This window comes from Scyliorhinus torazame, chromosome 3 (genome assembly GCF_047496885.1).
Source record: "Scyliorhinus torazame isolate Kashiwa2021f chromosome 3, sScyTor2.1, whole genome shotgun sequence".
Classification (NCBI taxonomy): domain Eukaryota; kingdom Metazoa; phylum Chordata; class Chondrichthyes; order Carcharhiniformes; family Scyliorhinidae; genus Scyliorhinus; species Scyliorhinus torazame.
The window spans coordinates 137,433,303-137,456,032 of record NC_092709.1 but is presented as its reverse complement, the minus strand read 5'-3'; the positions used below and the strand labels follow the sequence as shown (position 1 = coordinate 137,456,032).

The window sequence follows — 22,730 nt, the reverse complement described above, 5'->3', positions numbered from 1 at the left end:
TCTGGAACTTAAGAATTGTAAGAATTAAACGTATTTGTCTCCTTTTCAAAATAAATCAAGGGGTAGATGTGTATGATTTGCACATCATATGTTACATGTGGCAATAGAAATGCGTATTATATTTTATGAAGAACCTACTATATGCTGTGAAGAATACATGGACTGATTTCTTAGCAATTTATATCTTGATACTGTTGGTTGAAGAGTCCCCTTTTATTTTAATTGATTGCAGCTGAGAAGAATTAGACTTACCAAGTGAAATGTTGATATGTTCAGATTGATGGTTAGAAACCAATACATATCAAGTATGGCATCATTAATGCTGTAGGAAAAAATGTCTAGGCATTTAAAAATGAGAAGTACAATTTTAGTGAATATTCTCAGCTTTTGCACTTTGAAACCTCTGAATATTGATAAATCACAACCAGTTAAACATTTAAATATAGTTATATTTCCAATAGTTGTCGTAAGATGTTATTAAAACAATCGATGTTGATATTAATTTTGTAACTAGACAATGAATGCATTTGGTGATTTAAATATTGATGCATTAAAATTCATTCTTGTTTACTGAGTAATATCACTTAAATATTTAAAGGTCAATTTTCTCCTGAAATTCAATCATATAAAGAGGATAGATGTACAACTGACACTATTTTTGAAGAATTGAAGCCATACATTCTGCACATACAAACCGCTCTTTAGATATTTCACTGTTTATAATCTTTAAAAATAGTGCTATTATGTGGCAAGCTACAGCTGCCATGCAGCATTTTATTCTTCAGGGAAGGATGGGTATAAAGAAAAAGAAACTTGCGTTTTGACTTCACAATGGTTTAAGTGTAAAGTCATAGAAATATGTAAATCTTTAGATTTAATTTTATATACATTCAGTAATCTAGAAATGTGATTTTTGAAGTTTCTTACTTTGTTTCTGTTTATTCTAACTTGACTATACAATGATGCATATGACTTTACTTTTTGTGCAGGCCAGGCTATCACACCGTTTCAGCACCAGCTGTGTTGCCAGCCAAATCTGTCACAGAAGTGAAGCTACACAATGCACTGACTTCCTTGCATTCTTCTGATCCGTCATAATACATCCAGGAGCTGTACTTGCAACGTTGGACCTCTTGGCCTCAGTTAGTCCCAACGAACAATTTGAGGTATATCAGATGAGATTCACTTTACCTCTGATCAGTTTAGTTCTGCTTTGGTTATAGGTAAACCTGTTCATAAGGTTCAGCTAAAGTAAAATTGGGGGGGGGGGGGGGGGGGGGGTGGGGGGGGGTGGGCGGAAGTTGAAAGAAATAATTGAAATAAAAGTCAATTCTATTGCTCTCTTTTTGCACAATATTTGGTATTTTTCCACTAAATCTTCATTGACTACCCTCTTAATTTTTATGATTGACTTTGCTTCAATAGCCTTTCTATGCTTGAGAACAAAGTAATCTTCTAAGCACTGCTTTATACATGTGCTATTAATACATTTATGACTGCTTGTGGGGGAATCTTCATTTCTGCCTGAAACAGACTTGTGACTGCACCACTTGTGCTGCCCACCTGAAGCTAGCATGAGGAACACCTGCATCTTGTCATAGCAGTTGAGGCACAGCAGGATAAAATATTTTTTAAAAATGAATTTTAACTTTTGATCTTTTTGCCTGATGATGAAATGTTGTAAAATATTGGCTAAGAAATCACAAGACTGCTGAGTGGCATCCAGGTTTTTCTAAGTAATTTTTTTAGAGAGTAGAACATTGATTCATATTTACCATTTTAATTGCCCCCTTCTGTGATTTTTGTTTTCTGCCCTCTTATAAGGGCAAAGATTAGTTTCACAGCAGTATGATCAAGGGATTACACCCTGGCCAGATCCAATACTCGGCTCATCTAACATGAACATGTATACACTTTTTAGTAGGGAATAACTCTATAGCAAAATGCATTTATTGCATTTTCCTAATCATACCACCAGAGTGTTGAATCTCATTCACTTCCTGGCCGAGAACAACTAAATCAACACAGACTTAAGGTTAAAGAACTTGTCATCTTCACATCAGTGAGTTTCAGTCCTGCTCCAAAGTACCTTTATAAACTGAACTAGGGAACCCCTGCTACTTGTGTTGTGATCCACTTCTGGTAGAAATGGGAAGTAGCAGAACTGATGTAATTTCTGGGTCAGAACGTCCAGTACTTTTGATCATCATTTCTCATTCCTGTTTCTCATTTGTGTCCTGTGTTTGAACCAAAATTGTGCTTAATTTAAATATCTGAAACCATTATTCAGATGTGATATAAAAATACAAATTAATTTCATACAACCAGTTTATTTCACCCTATTAGACACATTTGAATGATGCATATTAAGGAAATCTATTGGGTGTGGAAAGTATTACCATTTATAATTGATTTGCATGAACTTGATACCTCTACATTTTAATGTTAAATGGCTATCTAATCAACTATGTTGTGTGGATGGGATTAATTTGCATAAAATACATTTCTAGTGTCTTGGATGAAATAATTCCTTTTGCAAAGTAACATCCATTCAACATTGATGATCGGCTGTCGGGCAGTTCAAATGAGGCTAATTGCATAGAATTAATACATGCACAGAAATGTTACTAAAGTTTGCCACCAAACATTTTGTTCACCATTTGGGATCATTCCAACATGGTACCTTTCAAAGTGATTTAGTTGCAAATTGTGACTTTAATATAAAAAAGTACACGCACAACTTTGCACTCCATTGTCCTGGAGTAGTTGATCTCCAGCGTTAAACATTCGCTTGTTTGATTTTTGATGTGTTTTTTCAAAAAGTGTATGTTGACAATTTCAGATTCGAATACTCTTTAATATGTGTAATATAACTGATAGATAGAATTTCATAGAATTTACAGTGCAGAAGGAGGCCTTTCGGCCCATCGAGTCTGCACCGGCTCTTGGAAAGAGCACCCTACACAAGGTCCACACCTCCACCCTATCTCCATAACGCAGTAACCCCACCCAACACTAAGGGCAATTTTGGACTCTAAGAGCAATTTATCATGGCCAATCCACCTAACCTGCACATTTTTGGACTGTGGGAGGAAACCGGAGCACCCGGAGGAAACCCACGCACACACGGGAAGGATGTGCAGACTCCGCACAGTCAGTGACACAAGCCGGAATCGAACCTGGGACCCTGGAGCTGTGAAGCAATTGTGCTATCCACAATGCTACCGTGCTGCCCGAATGGTTAACTCCTGCTCATCAATGGTGCATGCAGTGATTTGAGAATGCAAAAGACCTGACCATTGTTTTTCGCAACTTGACGTTCCCTTGCCACACTTTTCTATATTATTTATTGATCCAATGTTCTTTATGTCATTATATGATTGAGCAAACAAGAAGGTCCTCTTTGTCTCCCTTTATCAAGAACAATTTTTTGAATGAGTGGCTCAGATTGCCTCTTTCTTGAGATCACTGAATTGGGAATAACTGAGAAAAGAAAAAGTTGCCATTTATGTAGTACTTTTCCACAGCTGCTGTATGTGTCAAATTGCTTTACAGCTAATTAAGTATTTTGAAGTATTCATTGTTAAAATGTGCAATAACCAATTTGTACACGATCCCACAAAAAGCAGTAAGTTGCAAAACCAGATAATTAATTGAGTAATGTTGTTTGAGAGTGATTATTGGTCAGGCCACTGGGAGAGCTGCTCATTTCTTCTCTGAATGACATTTTATGTCTGCTTGAAAGAACCATAGAAAAGTTACAGCACAGAAGGATGCCATTTGGCCCATCTTATCCATGCCAGCCCGAGGACACCCAGGTGCCTTACTAATCCCACTTTCCTGCACCTGGTCCATAGCACTGTAGCTAACAGCACTTAGTGTAGATCCATACTTTTAAAAATAATTTAGGGTCTCTGCCTCCACTACCAATCAGGACACCTAATTCCAGACTCCCAATACCCTCTGCGTAAAAAGGTCCCTCCTCATGTCCCTTCCACACCTTCACTGCTACTTATCTTGAATCTATGTCTCCTGTTTCTAGAACTCTCTACCAAGGGAAACAATTTTATCCTCTCCACTCTATCTTCTCCCCTTATAATTTTATACATTTCACTTAAGTCACCCCTCAGCCTTCTTTGTTTCAAGGAAAATAACCCCAATCTATCCAATCTCCCCTCATTGCTACACTTCTCTAGCCCTGGCAACATTCTTGTAAACCTCTTCTTCACTCTCTCCAGGGAAGTTACATCCTTCCTGTAATGTGATGACCAGAACTGCACACAATACTTCAGTTGTGGTCTCACCGGTGTTTTATACAATTCCAACATTCCATCCTTACTTTTATATTTAAACCTCTGCAATGAAGGAGAGCATTCCCTATGTTTTCCTTCAACCTTGTCTACTTGAACTGCTGCCTCTGGGGACCTGTGTACTTGTACGCCAAGATCTCTCACTTTACCTACCCCTCTTAGTGTGTTCCCATTTATTGTGTACTCCCTATAACTGTTTGACCTCCCTCAATGCATGACCTCCTGCTTCTCTGTGCATACCCGTAGATGGCTTGTGATATTTTCTGAGAGAACGCCTTGTTGACTGGGAGGGATGTGTCCAGCCTCCATTTGGGGGTGGGGGGTTGGAGGGGTAGTGCTGGGTCTGGCTTGGCCTGTCTCCAACCTCACCCACAAAGTGTGGAGTGTGGTCCGAGATTACTATTGCGGCGTATTCCGTCCCTACCACCCTTGGAATCACCGATTTCCCCACTACAAAGAAGTTGATTCTGGTGTAAACCCTGTGGACCTGGGAGGAGAAAGAGAACTCCCTCTCTCTTGGGTGACTGAACCTCCATGGGTCCACTGCCCCATCTGTTCCATAAAAGCATGTTCGACTGTTTCCCAAATTTGGGGCTGGACCTGTTCATTCGTGGGTCCTGTACGCAGTTGAAGTTCCCCTGTCCCCATCCCCATGATGAGTCAATGGGAGTCTATGTCATGGTTTTCTTTTCAGAGTCTGTATCGTCCCATACATGTTCAAAAACACCACTGGTGCCCCTTCCAGGACACCGCTAACCATAGCATATCGTCCTCCCCAGTTCCGTGACCGTCTTCGTTGCTGCAAAGGCTGTCCTCTTATTGAGAAATATGCCCCCCCCCCCCCCCCCCCCCCCCCCCCCCCAAAGTCCTCGTTCCGTAACACACTTGAAACGTCTGTCCCACCCAGCGGTCCTTCTCCCTCAGGTGTGTCCCTTGGAGGAAGATTACGTCGGCCTTCAGGTTTTTCAGATGGGCGAAGACTCTGGATCTTTTCACTGGGCCGTTAAGTCCCTTGATGTGCAAGATGACTATTCTGAGTCCCCCCACTCCTGCAGAGTCAGCCATATTCACCATGTAGTGCACCCCTGCACTTCGGGGTTTCCCTTTGTTTCAGGGCTATTGCAAATGGCCGTCTACAGTGTCTTTGTTCGTGTTGCCACCATGTGCGACCTGTTGCAACCAGCGCTCTACCCTCTTACCTTCCCCTCCCCTCCCCCCTTCCTCCAGATTTGCTTCTGGACCTTTCTATCCCTCCCATTCCCCCCCACCCTCCACCTTCACCCGACCTAGTGTTGTACCCCCTCTTTCTGCTGGACATTCTCTAGCTTCCAGGAGCTGTACCGTGGCCACCCCTCTCCCCTTACTAGCATGCTTGCTAGTGTGGTGTCTCTCTCTCTCTCTCTCTCTCTCTCTCTCTCCTTCCGCTTGGCGATGATGGCCCATGGTGTTTCTCCTGTTTTTAGCTTCTACCGGAGTGACCTGTGGGCTCTGTCCATATCTGGGGGGTAGGGGTAGCTTTCGTCTCTGACCGACTTACCCAGCATTTGTTTTCAAGAGGAGAGCCACCTTTGCTGTGTCTGCTCAGCACATCCCTGCCACCGGAAACCCAGATTTTACTTTTTTGACCAATCTGCCATGTTTGACCAGAGTAGGCTGTTTAATCTGAAAGGTGACATCGCCAACGATGTCCTGAAGTCTGTACTGCAGAAGTGTTAACCACCTTTGGTTATTTTATGATTTTTTTTCTTTTTCTTGAGGTCTTAATGTAAATCCTGGTCAACTTTCATTGAAATCTATAGTTAGCTTTGCTCACAAAGCACAGAGAGTTAACCTAGCATTCTGACAAAATTATAATTTGAAAAAAATGCTATAGAACTGCCAACTGAAGTATTGTGTGCAGTTTATAAAACATTGTTAAATATATGCATTTACAAAATTTACCGGAGCTTCAGAAATAATTAAATTAAACATCACAACTGAATTCAGTACTGAAAGAGTTTATTTAATAATGTGAAGAAAAGGTAGGCCAGAAATATGGAGATGTAAATATTATTGTAAAGTGCTGCAAAAAATTATACTAATTCCTGTTGAAGATTATTTCAATATTTTAAAATATCATGTGGTGAGGGAGGGGGGAACTATTACAATTGGATTTGATACTGCCTTTTCTGGGACAACTGGTTAGTCAATACAACTAGGGATTCTTTCTTTAAAAAACAAAACAAAAATCCCTTATTTTAATCCTTTATGCAGTGGGTCACTTGCACATCTTCCTCCTTGACAGAAAGCCAGAAAACTGGATTGATCCTCCTTGGTCTAAAGTTAAATTGTACTAAAGCAAGGAGGAGTTGGTTGATTCCTAACCTGTATTTTCTTTCTAACCCTTTCTTTCTTGTCGTTCTTAGCATGCATTAGATCTGCAGCTTGCAGTGGCTAATATCTTGCAGTCACTCATTCATTCGGAAAGAAATCAACAAGTAATGTGTGAAGCAGGACTTCATGCACGGCTTCTACAAAGGTGTAGTTCTGCTCTGTCTGATGAAGACCATCCTCTACACCCTCCACTCCAAAGAATGTTTGAGAGATTGGCTTCGCAGTCATTAGAACCAATGGTCCTTAGGTAGGATGTATGCACACTTCACTTGTAAAGTTGGTCATTAATCTAGGATGTTTAAGTTGTTGGTGTCCATTTGAAATCTACCACAGCAATTTTAGAAAAGTTGAATGTGATTTATTCCAGTGAAAAAATCTTTGGTTAAATGTTCTCAATATTCAGACAGTAGCCACCTGATAGATCAGCAACAGTCTTTATCTTCCAGAACTGTCAGGAATATCAAATTGCAGCTAACCTTTGGGTTTCAACCTCATGCTAAGCGAAGCGAACATTACTGGAAAGGCAAACCAGCTTCTCGCCCACCATCATCCTGCTTAGCTCAAATTCAACTAACTTTCAATACACTTTATTCTGTTACTGATGCATTAACTTCATAAGCAGAATTTATATAGCCACACCACCTTCTTTTTCTTCCTCAACCCCTCCCTTTCTTTCCCCCACCATACATAACTTGAGCATAACTGGCAAACAATTGTTTTAACCATCACCAAATCCTCTGGACAACATAAAAAAGACTTGAAAGAGAGACCTGCCCTCTCATGACCTCTGTCCCAAAGTGATTTACAGGTCCATGAAGTATTTTGAGAAAGTAGTCCAATTGTAGAAAACATGGCAGCCAATTAATGCATTGCTATCTCCCAAAAACACACATGTGATAGTGAACAGATAATTTGTTTTGAGTGACAATTGGAATGATGATTGATGACCTGAAGACTAGGACTAACTCGCCTGCTCCTCTTCAAAACAATGGGACCCTTTAGGTTTCTCCTGAGGAGCAGAAGGAGCCTCAGTTTATTGACTCATCCAAAAGATAGTGCATTTGACTATGCAGCACTCTCTTAGCATGACACAAGAATATCAGTCCAGGTTCTTCTGCTTGAGTGGGACTTGAAGCTACAACCTTCTGAATTGGGCGAAGGTGCTAACAACTGACCTCAGAGTCTCACTGTCCTCTGCCAAAATTATGCATTGCTCCAGGATCGCCCTATAATGCAAGGCTTTTTAACATGAAGCTAACTGAAGTTTTCAACATTTTGTACCACGAATACAAAATGATTGAGCTTGCCTCACCATGTTCTCTGGTAGTGCCATAACTTTTTCCTTATGCCACTATTATTTCATTTGCCAGTCGAATTAAAGCAGTGTGCTCTGGCTCTCATTCATTGCACTAATGGGTACAATTTTTCTCTCTTTATTCTGTCCACACCACTCATGACTTCAAATACTTCTATCAAATCTCCTCTCACTATTCTCTTCTCCAAGGAGAAACAGCCCAGCTTCTTCAATCTATCCAAGTAACTGAGATTCCTCATCTTTGAGACTATTCTTGTGTGAATCTCTTCTGTGTTGACTCTAATGTTTTCACATCCATTCCTAAAGTGTGATGCCCAAATCTGGGACACACTACTCTAGTTGAGGCTAAATCAGTGGTTTATCCAGGTTTATCATGACTTCCTCGCTTTTGGACTTTATGCCCCTATTTATGAAGCCCAGGATGCCATTTGATTTAGTATCTGCGCACTTAACCTTTCCTGCCACCGTCATCAATTTGTGCACATATATCTCCAGGTCTCCTCCTGCATCCCCTTTAATTAAATCCTTTATTTTATGTCGTCTCTCTCTGTTCTTTCTACAAAATTAAATCACTTCACACTCCTCTGCATTAAATTTCATATTTTCCCTTGCTGCCCATTCCACAAATCGCCTATATCCTTTTGAAGTTACAACGCCCATCAGTTCTTAGTACTTGCAAGCTTGTGTCACCTGCAAATTTTGAAATTATGCTATATACATCAATGTCATGTCATTATTCTGTACTATGAAGATTTTGTGTTCCAACACTGACCTCTGGAAAACCCCACTATAAACCTCCCTTCTGTCCATAACATATCTATACCCTCATTTCTTCATTAATCCAGATTTGGCCAAGAGACTGTCAATTTTGTTCCGAATTACCGTTTCAAAAAGAATTGGTCGCCATAGAGTCTAAACTGGTTTGTAATTGCTGGTCTTATCCTTGTACCCTTGTACCCACTTTTGAACAAGGGTGTAACATTTGCAATTCTCCAGCCCTCTGTAATCACATGTATCTAAGGAGTATTGGAAAATTATGGTCAGTGCCTCTGCAATTTCCTATTCCTTTCCTTAGTATCTTTGGATCCCTCTTATCTCGTCCTGGTGATTCATCAGCTTTAACTACAGCAACCTATCTAATATCTACTCTATCAATTTTTAATCCATTAAGTGTCTCACAGCTTCCTCTTTCACTCTGACCTAGGCAGCTTCATGGACTTGCCCATCTCTGCAACGTCCTCGAACCCAACAAACACCGTCTCTCCCCCCCCCTCCCCCCCCGACCCAGACTTACCCTCTTGCATATCCTTCCTTCCATCGCTCCGGCATGATGACTCATCGGTGTCCTCAACCACTTAGGTCATGGGACTGCAATTCCCTAGTCAAACCTCTCTGCCTCACAACCTCCCTCTCCTTCTTTAAGAATCTCTTTAAATCCACCTCTTTGGCGAAGTGTTTTGTCACCTGTTCCTAACATCTTTTTCAGTGGTTCAGCACCCATTTTCTTGATTATGCCTTTGACTCCCCTTGGGTCATATGTTACAGAGTTTTGTTGCACCATCTTGGGCAAGTGTGCGGTCAATTCCAGCCCCACGTACCTGGAGTTGCAACAAAAGTAAATTAACAAATAATTCTTATAAAAAGTCCGGAAACTTCGGCCCTTGGCTGCCCATGAATTACAGTCGCCAGGTTGTAAGTTGAAACACAGTTACTCTTTATTTGTAACCGGAATAATGGTGCATATAAGCAGATGATACAGTTTATTAAAATACTAAGAAGTACCTAATGCTTACTGTCACCTGCTTCCCCCCACCCTCTTCACACACGAGACAAACAAACATGGGTAGGGGGGAATTTAAATGAAAGAGAAAAGAGTCTTTGCTTCGGATGATGGTCTCTTGCAGGCTTTCTCCCCAGTAAGCTTGGGAATCACAGTCCTGATTTTACAGCCTGTACTCATGATTTTCCTGGAGAGACGGAGTCGCTGTTTCATTAGGCTTGCTCTCAGTTTGTGCCTTCCTTCAGGCCCTATTTTCAGGAATCCAATGCCCACAGGCTTACTGGAGAGAGAGTTAGCTAGATCTTTTTTTGAAAGCAGCAGTTTCTGGAGAGGATGTTGCTGGATCCTTTTTCTTCCACTGTCAAAATCAAAAGTGAAACTAAAATGGAACCTCGTGGCTCTGAAAAACATTCCAGAGGGATAATATTCAATCACCACGTGTTACTGGGCAGAGCACAGCCTTTTGAGCCAATATATTGGGCCCACTAGCCAAAGCAGTCAAACGGAGTCCCAGCAAATCTTTGTCAATGTGCTGGTCTACAATTTAAATCGGAACAACCTTCTGGATCTTCCATTTGAACTAAAGGCACAGGCCACTGCTTTCTCTTGCTTAAATGGCAGGCTTCCTTAAAGATACATTGTCCACAAATCATCCATGAATTAAAAATGTAATGGCAAAAATAGAAGAAAGGAGGAAGTAAAGGAATAGAAGGGGAATAAACAAGAAGGAACAGGAAGGAGCCTTACATACCTCTTCTCTTCCCCCCCCCCCCCCCCCCTCAAAAAAAAAAGAAGAATGAAACATCAGGGCATGGGCATTTCATTAAGGTATGCAAGACATAAATCACAAACACACATCCATCCCAGTCTCTACATTGGTAACTAATCAGCCCTTAAAACACGTGACAAAGCATCTGCAATCGTGTTATTCTTTCAAGGAATATGTACAATTTTAGCATTGAACTGTTGTGACAATAAGCTCCCACAAAATAATCTTGCACTCGGGTTTTTAACTTCTCTGAAAAAGTCCGGGAGGGCATCACCGGTTCATCCACCGACATGGCTATCAATCTCCTAAACTCTACTTGGCATTCTGTGGAACACATCATTTTGCTTGTGTCTGCAACGTGTCCAACATGCATTGTATTTCAGTCTCTAACTCGGCCAGCTTCCATGGTTTTAGTTGAGACCGATGTGCCATTATTGGTTCAGAGTTTCTTATGTCTAAACCATGAGTAGTTAACAGAGTGCACCCTGCTGTTTCCCTAAACTCCATGTATACTCTTTCGGTTTCTTTGTTATATCGGTCTTTTTCTGATTCTCGTGTAATGCAGTCTTTTCTGATTGTCCAAAGAATATTTAACCAAAGTTCAAGGATCTACTGCAACTAAACAGCGAGCAGTATTGTCAATGCTGAGGGAAATATTTGGTTCATTTTTAACCAGTGAACACTCTTCAAACCCCCCTAGCTTTACATTCTTTCTTATCCTTCACATGGCTACCTTCAGCAACAAGTGCAGCTGAGGGTTCAATCCTCTCAAAGTTGGTTGACTGTATTTGTACGTCATCGGAATTTTCATAATCACAGCTCTTATCTCCATTTGGTAATCTGGACTGAAACAATTTCCAGAGTTAAATTGTTCTTCTTTGCTTTCAGAATCGAGGATGGCATTTCATTGGCACCATGAACTTTCTGGTTTTTGTTAACAGATACATTGACAGAACCACTATATGGCTCTCCATCCACCTCCCTCTTAATTTTCAAAATTAATTGTTTACTGATTAATTCATCTCCTTTGCTGTTTGCTTCTTTAAAATTGAAATGGCACTGTGGACCTTTGGGTTAGCAGTCGTTCACTTGGTATCACTTCACAGTACTTATTGCCTTGTCCTGACTAACTGTGCCATGCTGTCATGTATACTTTCCTACAAAGCAGGCATTCACCTGAAGTGAATGGCAATGGGTGTACTACAAGACATGGTAGCAAATTACTTTTCGAAAAGTCTAATTTGCTTTCTTCCAATTTGCTGTCTTCATTCCTATCTTCGGAAGAATTAATTGCCATTTGTTCAAGATCAGTTGGTGACAGGTCTATTCAGTAATAGCAGTTTATCATTACTTCATAATCCGAACCAAATTCAAATTCAAAACTCTCTGACTCTTCAATGCTGTTAATACTATTAGATTCGGACTCCTCTTTCTTATGGTCACCTATGGGCTTTGAATTTTCAGAATATGGTTCTCTACTAGCTTTTATCTTCATAAAAATCTGTGAGGAATCATTCCCATGAAGATAATTTCATCAATATCAGTTGAATCAGATTTACTACCATTGTCATTTGATATGTGATCAACATCTTTCACATTTCCTTCTTTGAGTCACTTACTGCCCAATGAGCTTTTCTAACTCCTACATGCCCTGCCATTGACATCTCATGCGCTATTTGCAGTACTTTCCTCGGACTCTCTGTAATCATGGATGAAGCTGCAACCTTCACTCCTGCCAAATCATTCCCAAAAGTAAGTCTACTCCTAGTGGGAAGTTCTTAATCATTCCAACAACTACTGCACCCGACACCAAATCACTCCCAATTGTACTTTATACAATGGAACTGGAATTCAATTTCTACCTATCTTATTCACTAATACTTCAGCTTCCATTGAGCTCTCTGGAGGGAATACCAAATCCATCCTCCTCCAATACAAGTGTCTGAATAGCACCTGTGTCCATTAAGATAGTTATGGGTTTGGGCATATCAGCTGATGGAAAAAAAAAGGGTGACCTTCCTCTTATACAAAGACCCGGCATAAATCTCAGCTACCTCATTCCTTATACCTGCTCCCACAGCAATGTTTACCTCCAATTTCCTAAGTCCAGCCAAAGCTGCAGTCTGCCCTGTAGTATTCTCCACTTTTATTCCCTTTTCGTAATCCTCTTTATGATCTCCAGCAAGTCCCACAGGCTTTCCTTGCAACTTCCAACATGCTGAACAAACATGTCCCACCTTGTTACAATGGTAACATCTAGGCTTCCAAATTTCACCTCCACCTTCAGAACCTTCCTTCCTGGCCTGACTAGGAGACCTTAGAGCATTCCCAGCTATCCATTTCTTACCGTGGCTACCAGCTTTCCTTTTATGGGGGTGACGGAACAAAGGTTTAAACTTATGGATTTGCTCATAATCGTCAGCCATAATTGCTGTCTGCCTTGCACTCTTTACCCTCTGGTCTTCAAAATCGGCTCTTACTATAGGAGGTCGGGAATTCTTAAGTTCCTTTAAGTGAATGACTTCTTGGTGTGGGAAATATTGACCAAAACCCTGGTGACTCCTCAGAACGCTGAGGAGAAATTGAAGGGACAGTTATCTGTTCTTTTTCATTCGCCCAATTGTCAAAAAAATGTTGGTGGAAGCATGTTGCCTGTCACATTTTTCTTTGGTCCTAATTAGCCTGGACATAGTTCAACAACAGACAGGTTTGTACTTAAAAATGTGTAGTATTTAATTGCTATTAATTTATGAAAAATGATAAAACTGGTTTGCTGGGATCGGTATATTTGTAAATAAACCAAAATGATAAACAATTATACTATAACATGAAGAGGGGAATTGCAATATTCCTTAAATGATTGATTTGAAATGTTTAAAAATATTATTGTTTGTCCTGTTAATATTGATTTTATCTGCATTAATTGCCTTCAGGGAGTTTCTCCGTCTTGGTAACCCATTGAATTGTGGGGCCTGGGATAAGAAGTTGATAAGTGTGTATAGGGTCCACAAACCAAGCTCTTTAAGTTGCGAATCAGATATGAGAGGTATGCTATAAGATACATAGTTACACATTGTGTAATATTTTTGTGCAAAGTGTTTAAATAGAATTTGATAACTTTCACATTTGTTTTGAATAATATCTTCAAAACAAATATATTAATTTAAAATCTGTTCTCTGGATATGGTGGGCACTAGTAAGGCCACATTTATTGTCCATCCATAATTGCTCTGAGGGCATTGAGAGTCAACCATGTCAGTGTGACATTAACGTTACATGTAAGCCAGACCAGGTAGGGGTGGCAGATTTCCTTCCCTGAAGTACATTTGTGAACCAGTTAAAATTTTGTAATATTCTGGCAGTTTTTGTGGTAATTTCGTCAGAATTTACTGCATTGAATTTCCCATTTTGTGATAGCAGAATCGCTGGATTAATGGCCCAGTGCCATAACATCTGGGCTAACAACCCAATTAAATTGCACCTAAAGTTATTTAATGTTAAAATTAAATTTTAAAAAATATTTTAGAAATATAGAAAATATTTTATCACAGAATTTACAGTGCAGCAGGAGGCCATTCGGATGCCTTGCATCTCTTCACTATGTTGCTTTTACTGAATTAGTTATTACATTATTTCAATATGGCAACAGAGGTACACCTAAAGAAACAGGAGAAACCTGTAGGGCAGCATGGTAGCACAAATGGATAGCACTGTGGCTTCACAGCGCCAGGGTCCCAGGTTCGATTCCCCGCTGGGTCACTGTGCGGAGTCTGCACGTTCTCCCCGTTTCTGCGTGGGTTTCTTCCGGGTGCTCCGGTTTCCTCCCACAGTCCAAAGACATGCAGGTTGGTTGGTTTGGCCATGATAAATTGCCCTTAGCGACCAAAAAGGTTAGGTGGGGTTATTGGGTTACGGGGATAGGGTGGAAGTGAGGGCTTAAGTGGGTCGGTGCAGACTTGATGGGCCGAATGGCCTCCTTCTGCACTATATGTTCTATGTAAGTGCAGTTCACTGAATTCTTGTACAGGAAATAATGTGGTTGAAAAATTAATGTACTCTTTTCCATACCTGATATCCCATTATGCAGTTCCATCCAGTATAGCTCTGCGCTGAGCACTTAATCATAATATTTACCTCTATGCAAGTGAGACAGAATAATTTAATCTTGGAAGATGCAATGTGAACATTATCAGGCTGATTTTCCAAATGTCGAACTCCTGAAGCAGACGATCACCTCACAGGAGTCTGCATTTTGAAAGTTGGTGCTTATCCCTTCCTACTTGTATAATTTCTTTCTTAAATAAATAGTGCCTCTGTATGATTCATATCCATAAAAACTTATTTCCTGTTGTCACATTTTTATGTCAACTGTTTTCTTGTTTTCTGTTATAAAGGTCATTGATTTCTGTAATGGAAACTACTATTATCATTACACCGTTCCATTGTTGTTGAAGTTGTATTACTTCTGGTACCTCCACTGTGTTCAATGACTTCCTCATGATGCTTATCAGTGGTTCAAATTGCTTTCCCAGTTTCTCTGTTCTGGAATAAATGGGATATTTTTTATGAACCCATTTAACCCGTCTGGAACTTTCATCTACTTTATAAAAGTCATTGGCTTTGATGGTGAGCACAGGTAGCCCACTTCTTCCCTTGTAAATATCTGGAGGAAGTATATTTACAAAATATTTGCTCTTTTTTTTCTGCTCATCAGTTTTGAATCTCTGATTTTTTTAAATTCTAATTTTTTTTGAGATTTATTACCTTTTCAGTGCTGGATAGAGGCTAATGTCTGCTAATCTAATCTCTTGGGTGGCTTCAGAGAGTTTCTGCCTTGTTTCTCTTATCAACCTTAATTCACCCAAAATCTCCATTGTTTCCGCTTCCTTCAGTGCTTTTGTGTCATAACAATGCTGTTTTCCAGCTCCAAATCCTCGAGGTTCACTCTCAATATCTGATGTTTGTGTGATCAGAACACTTTTCTGAGATGATTTGCATCATATTATTCACACATCCTCAAAGATCTGATTTCCAGCTGCCTTTTTGAGTACCTATATCTTGCATTAGACCTCAACAATTTTTCTTTAGCAGAGGAACTCCTATGCTTGAATCAGTACAACTTCCCTGCATCTAAAATTATCCTCACTTTTGTAATGTGTAAAAATATGAAATCCAAGTATTATATAAAAATTACTATATGACTTTAAACTGGGGACCCAATCATTCATTTATCCCCTACCTTTTCATCCCACTTCGCCTGAAAACTATGGCCATAATTCATCTAGCGTAATTTTCAACGATCCATGTGGTACCTTGGCTGAAGCAGATCAGCAACCTGTTTAGAGCACGCTCAATTCTTGTTCTGTTGGAATTAATTGAACTAAAATCTAGCAGGTTCTGCAATAGTTGTTTGATCTGTTACAGCAGGTTGTGTGTGTGCGTGCGTGCGTGAGTGAGTGGATTGGCATCAAAGAAAAAAATAACTGGTTATATACCCTATTTGAATATCCTTAACTAGTCCCTGTGTTTTTTTTTAACATTGTACTGATGCACCTCAGGGAGTATGATCATGTCTCTGGATGGATTTGGTCCTGATATTGTATTCAGCTTGAATGAAGATAACACTCACTACAGGATTAGCAAAAGCTTGCTCAAAGGGGCAGAAGGAAGCACAGTACCTCTGACCAGGGTGAAGTGCTTAGTCTCCATGACAACGCCACATGATATTAGGCTTAATGGTTCATCGGTCACCCCAGCATTTGTGGAGTTCGATACGGCCCTGGAAGGCTTTGGGTGAGTAATATCTTGCATGTAAAACTTGACATAATTACAATCTACCGATCATGATTGATGATACTTTATATCTTATGGCTTATTAAAATAAGGAATGAGGGATCAGTTTTATAGAAAAATGTTTAGAATCAAGATTTCAGGTAGTTTAATTCTATCTGCACATTGAGAAATTTGTGTATCGCAAATAAGGGCACTAAATTTATAAGCTTGGTAAATACTGTAAAGTATAATTATTTTCAATTTTATGTCCATGAATTCAGAATAAACCCTCATCATTTTCCATAGTCACTGTCAATGCTTCTTTGTATGTTGAATTTGTATGAATTGTAAGCAGAAATTTTAATGAAACAATTGTTAAAAGTAGACATTCACATTATGAATGCAGAATAAGACGGGCAGCACGGTGGGGCAGTGGGTTAGCCCTGTTGCCTCACGGCGCAGAGGTCCCAGGTTCGATCCCGGCTCTGGGCCACTGTCCGTGTGGAGTTTGCACATTCTCCCCGTGCTTGTGTGGGTTTCGCCCCCACAACCCAAAGATATGCAGGCTAGGTGGATTGGTCACGCTAAATTGCCCCTGAATTGGAAAAAATGAATTGGGTATTCTAAATTTATTTGAAAAAAAATCAATGCAGAATAGTGAAATCTTAATCATTTGTGCTCCGATTATCTGGCAGAACGTTTGTGCACAAGAGCTTTACATGAGGCATTGATACATTGTACAACCGAATATCGCCTGTTAGACATGAATCAAGTTTGTTGTTAGTATTGTACCTGCCTTCATTTCTGGTTCTGACATATTACTGGACCAATATGCAAGATCAAAATTTGAGGGCGCTTGATCATATGACAGATCCCATTATCCATTGGGAGCGTTCTTCCTTTTTTTGATCACCCACTGCCCCGCCAATTACAGCCACGTCAATCCACTCTCACTTGTCGATGAAGTGACAGAAGGTGTCGTTGCCAGCGACATCTACTTAGCAACAACTTACTCACCGGTGCTCATTTTGGGTTTTGCTAGGGCCATTTTACTCCAGACCTCATTACAATCTTACTTCAAACATGGACAAAAGAGCTGAATTCCATAGGTGAGGTGGGAGTGGCTGCACTGGAAATCAAGACAGCATTGGACAGTGTGGCATTGAGAAGCTCGAGCAAAATTAAAATCCATGGCAATCAGGTGAAAAATCTCCTATGGTTGGAATCATACCTAGCATAAAGGAAGATGGTTGTGGTTGTTGGGAGACCAATCATCTCAGCCCCAGGATATTTCTGCAAGAATTCCTCAGGGTAGTGTCCTAGGCCCAACCATCTTAATCTGTTTTCATCAACTGCTACTTCATCGGTGACCTTCTCTCAAGCATAAGGTTAGAAGTAGGGAAGTTAGCCAACCATTGCAGTTCTCAGTACCATTCGCAACTCTTTGGATCTGAAGCAGTCTGTGTCTGCATGCACCGAGACCTGGACAATGTTTAGGCTTGAGCTGGTAAGTGACAAGTAACATTTGTCCCATATAAATGTCAAACAATGACCATCTGCATCAAGAAAGAACATAACCATCTCTCCATGACATTTCCATTGGTGAATCCCCCACATCAACATCCTGGGGGTTACCATTGACCAGGAATTTTACTGTGCCTGCCATACTGTGGTCACGCAGTAGAGTAGGTCAGAAGCTTGGAATTCTGCAGCATGTAACTTGCCTTCTACTCCCCAAAGCTTGTCCACCATCAACAAGCCGTGATGTGTTACGGCCCTTAGGCTAATGTGCAGTCAGTTTCAGCCCCAGAGTCGCAGCACAATTGAAATTAATAAATAATTCTTCGAAAAACATCTGAGGTTTTTGGCACTTGGCTTCCCAATAACTAATGCCACCAGATTTTCAAATTTAAACACTTTTATTAATAACAATAAATAGGATTAAATATGCAGCAAATATTACAGGTTAACTATTATCTAATTCCTAACCACCCCATCTCTATACACACACACACAAGACAGACAAACAGAGGGGAAAAGAGGGGTGTAAAATGACAAGAGTTTTTGTTTCAGATAGAGGTCTTCTAGCACCCCTTACTTCAATTTAGACTTTTAGTTTGAGGTTTTTGCTTTCTGTCGGTAATGATTTCACTGTAGATTCATACAGGTCACTGCAGCTTCAGAAATACAACAGCCATGTAGCTTTTCTGGAGAAAACAAGAGAGAGGAGCTTCTTTTCTCTGAGCATCCAGGGACCCGACTGTCCTTCATTGGCTCTCTGGAAAAATTCATCCCACTCGGGCAGGGTCCAATCACCACCTGTTACCGGGCAGAATATGACTTTTTGGCCAATTCATTGGCCACCAGCAAACCAATTGAACTGAGTTCTAACAGCTACTTGGGTGCTGAAAAGTCTGAATTCTACTGTCCGAAGGCTAGCACAGCGTTCTCTTTTATAACTTCTGAATTCCTCACTTCCCTTAAAGATAAATGACCATTAAGCATCCATGGATCAAAATGATAATAACAAAAAATAAAGAAATGGGAAATAAGAGAATCAACAGGAAGGGCCCTTACAGATGGATTGCTCTACACTTGCCTAGATGCATACTGCTTCAACAACAGCACGGTAGCACAAGTGGATAGCACTGTGGCTTCACAGCTCCAGGGTCCCAGCTGGGTCACTGTCTGTGCGGAGTCTGCACGTTCTCCCCGTGCCTGCGTGGGTTTCCTCCGGGTGCTCCGGTTTCCTCCCACAGTCCAAAGACGTGCAGGTTAGGTGGATTGGCCATGATAAATTGCCCTTAGTGACCAAAAGGGGTTAGGAGGGGTTATTGGGTTATGGGGATGGGGTGGAAGTGAGGGCTTAGGTGGGTCGGTGCAGACCCGATGGGCCGAATGGCCTCCTGCACTGTATGTTCTATGTTCAAAACATTCACCATTTGTGAACCTGATGGATTTCTACAACAATTAATTGTAGCTGTCATGATCACCATTACTGAGAATAGCTTTTAATTCCAGATTTATCAATTGCATTCAAATTCCATTAGCTGCTGTGGTGAGATTTGACCTCGTGTCCCCAGGACATTAGCCTGGACTTTTGGATTGCTAGTTCAGTGGCATTACCACTTATGTCGCCACCGCAAGCTCAAGGGCTAATAATGATGGGAAATAAATGCAAACCTTGCCAGTGATGCTCAAATCCCATGAACGAATGGGGGGGGGGGGGGGGGGAAGCACACCTCATATCCATTGAACATTCCAGAGTACTTGCAGCCAATTACTTATTTTGAGTTGTATCTGACCGTCCACTCACGAGAGTCACCAGCGTTTACCCAGTCGCTGGTCGTCTTTGACAGGCGGTTGCAGATTAACCTTACCGCATTGCTGTCGGGGGGGGGGGGCATTGTTCGTTCCCACCTCCGACATCTCAGCGGTAAGACAGGTTTTCCTTCAGGTGCCTGGGTTTTTTTCTGCGATACAGCATGGTGGCAAACAGTATCTACTTCCTGTAAGAGCGAAATAAAATTAGAACATTATTTTGAGTTGTTATAACAGATGTTATTGACTTCCGGGTGCGGCGATGACCAGCTGAGTCGCACGTTTCGGCAGCTCCCTGTGAAACGGACTTTTGGGCTCTTGATAGGAGCCCCAACGGCAATTTTGACGGCTAAAAACACTGTGCGGTAAACCAGAAGGGAATCCCCCCTGGATACGGATGGAAAAAGGAGGAGAGAGTGGCCAGATTGCAGTGGATCCTTTAGAACAGCGGCAAGGAAGGCAAGCAAAAACCAAGATGGCGTCGGAAGGTGGCAGTTTCACATGGGGCCCTGAACAACAAGAGTTCTTGAAATGCTGTGTGGAAGAGATCAAAAAGGAAATGAAGAAAGAGCTGTTGGCCCCGATACTACAGGCGATCGAAGGGCTAAAGGAGGAACAAAAGACCCAGGAGCGGGAGCTTCGGGTCGTGAAGACAAAGGCTGCCGAGAATGAGGACGATATACAGGGCCTGGTGGTGAAGACGGAGACGCAGGAGGCACATCAGAAACGATGTGTGGAAAGGTTGGAGGCACTGGAAAACAACGCAAGGAGGAACAACCTGAGGATTCTTGGTCTTCCTGAAGGTGTGGAGGGAGCGAGCGTCGGGGCATATGTGAGCACGATACTGCACTCGTTAATGGGAGCGGAGGCCCCGGCGGGTCCGTTGGAGGTGGAGGGAGCATACCAAGTGATGGCGCGAGGACCAAGAGCAGGAGAAATTCCCAGAGCCATAGTGGTGAGATTCCTCCGTTTTAAGGATAGAGAAATGGTCCTTAGATGGGCGAAGAAAACTCGGAGCAGTAAATGGGAGAACGCGGTGATCCGCGTTTATCAAGACTGGAGTGCGGAGGTGGCGAGAAGGAGGGCGAGCTTTAATCGGGCCAAGGCGGTGCTTCATAAAAAGAAGATAAAATTTGGAATGCTGCAACCGGCAAGACTGTGGGTCACATATCGAGGGAGGCACCACTACTTTGAGACGGCGGATGAAGCGTGGACTTTTATTGTGGAAGAAAAACTGGAATGAACGGGTTATTAAAAAGAACGTTCGAACAAAGTGGTGGGGCGAATGTGGGGGGCAAAGAGGGGTTTTATGTACTAATCCTGCGATGTGGTAACTTTTCTCTCTCCCACAGGTGGTGATGGGGGGAGGAGGGGAGGTGGAGGAGATGGGGCGTTGGCCATTAGGGGCGGGGCCAAGGGAGAAGCGCGGGCTTGGTTCCCGCGCTATGATAATCATGGCGGGAATAGAGAAGCAGGAAGGAGGGGGCGTCGCATGGTGCGAGCCGAGGTCACGGCGGGAAGCCGAGGTCAGCCAGAGTTTGCTGACTTCTGGGAGCAACATGGGGGGAGTAATTATGCTAGCGGGGGATCTAGCGGGGGGGGTGGGAGGGGGGAATTACTGGGTTGCTGCTGCTGGGGAGAGGGGGGAGCTGGTATGGGAGAGGATGGGCGGGGGGGCACCGCCTGGGGGAGATACAGCTGCGTGGGAACCGGGTGAGGAGCTGGAAAAAGGTGATGGCTAATCGACAAGGGGGGGGGGTAGGAAGCCCCCCAACTCGGCTGATCACGTGGAACGTGAGAGGGCTGAACGGGCCGATAAAGAGGGCACGGGTACTCGCACACCTTAAGAAACTTAAGGCAGATGTGGTTATGTTACAGGAAACGCACCTGAAACTGATAGACCAGGTTAGGCTACGCAAAGGATGGGTGGGGCAGGTGTTCCATTCGGGGCTAGATGCGAAAAACAGGGGGGTGGCTATATTAGTGGGGAAGCGGGTAATGTTCGAGGCAAAGACTATAGTGGCGGATAACGGGGGCAGATACGTGATGGTGAGTGGCAAACTACAGGGGGAGACGGTGGTTTTGGTAAACGTATATGCCCCGAACTGGGATGATGCCAATTTTATGAGGCGGATGCTAGGACGCATTCCGGACCTAGAGATGGGAAAGCTGATAATGGGGGGAGATTTTAATACGGTGTTGGAACCAGGGCTGGATAGGTCGAAGTCCAGGACTGGAAGGAGGCCGGCAGCAGCCAAGGTACTTAAAGATTTTATGGAGCAGATGGGAGGTGTGGACCCGTGGAGATTTAGCAGACTTAGGAGTAAGGAGTTCTCGTTTTTCTCCTATGTCCATAAAGTCTACTCGCGAATAGACTCTTTTGTGCTGGGTAGGGCATTGATCCCGAAGGTGAGGGGAACGGAGTATACGGCTATAGCCATTTCGGATCACGCTCCACACTGGGTGGACTTGGAGATAGGGGAGGAAACAGGAGGGCGCCCACCCTGGAGAATGGACATGGGACTAATGGCAGATGAGGGGGTGTGTCTAAGGGTGAGGGGGTGCATTGAAAAGTACTTGGAACTCAATGATAATGGGGAGGTCCAGGTGGGAGTGGTCTGGGAGGCGTTGAAGGCGGTGGTTAGAGGGGAGCTGTTATGAATAAGGGCACATAAAGGGAAGCAGGAGAGTAAGAAACGGGAGCGGTTGCTGCAAGAACTTTTGAGGGTGGACAGACAATATGCGGAAGCACCGGAGGAGGGACTGTACAGGGAAAGGCAAAGGCTACATGTAGAATTTGACTTGCTGACTACAGGCACTGCAGAGGCACAATGGAGGAAGGCACAGGGTGTACAGTACGAATATGGGGAGAAGGCGAGCAGGTTGCTGGCACACCAATTGAGGAAAAGGGGAGCAGCGAGGGAAATAGGGGGAGTGAGGGATGAGGAAGGAGAGATGGAGCGGGGAGCGGAGAGAGTGAATGGAGTGTTCAAGACATTTTATAAAAAATTATATGAAGCTCAACCCCCGGATGGGAGGGAGAGAATGATGGGCTTCTTGGATCGGCTGGAATTTCCCAAGGTGGAAGAG

General features: G+C 42.4%; 1 protein-coding gene across 1 annotated transcript in view; it reads left to right on the top strand.

Moving 5' to 3' along the window:
* wdfy3 (WD repeat and FYVE domain containing 3) overlaps positions 1–22,730 on the top strand; it is a 586,950-nt gene that overhangs the window by 326,466 nt on the left and 237,754 nt on the right. Inside the window, 5 exon segments of the mRNA XM_072496251.1 lie at positions 990–1,087; positions 1,090–1,166; positions 6,716–6,930; positions 13,481–13,593; positions 16,106–16,340. Of these exon segments, the coding sequence (XP_072352352.1) occupies positions 990–1,087; positions 1,090–1,166; positions 6,716–6,930; positions 13,481–13,593; positions 16,106–16,340 (738 nt within the window).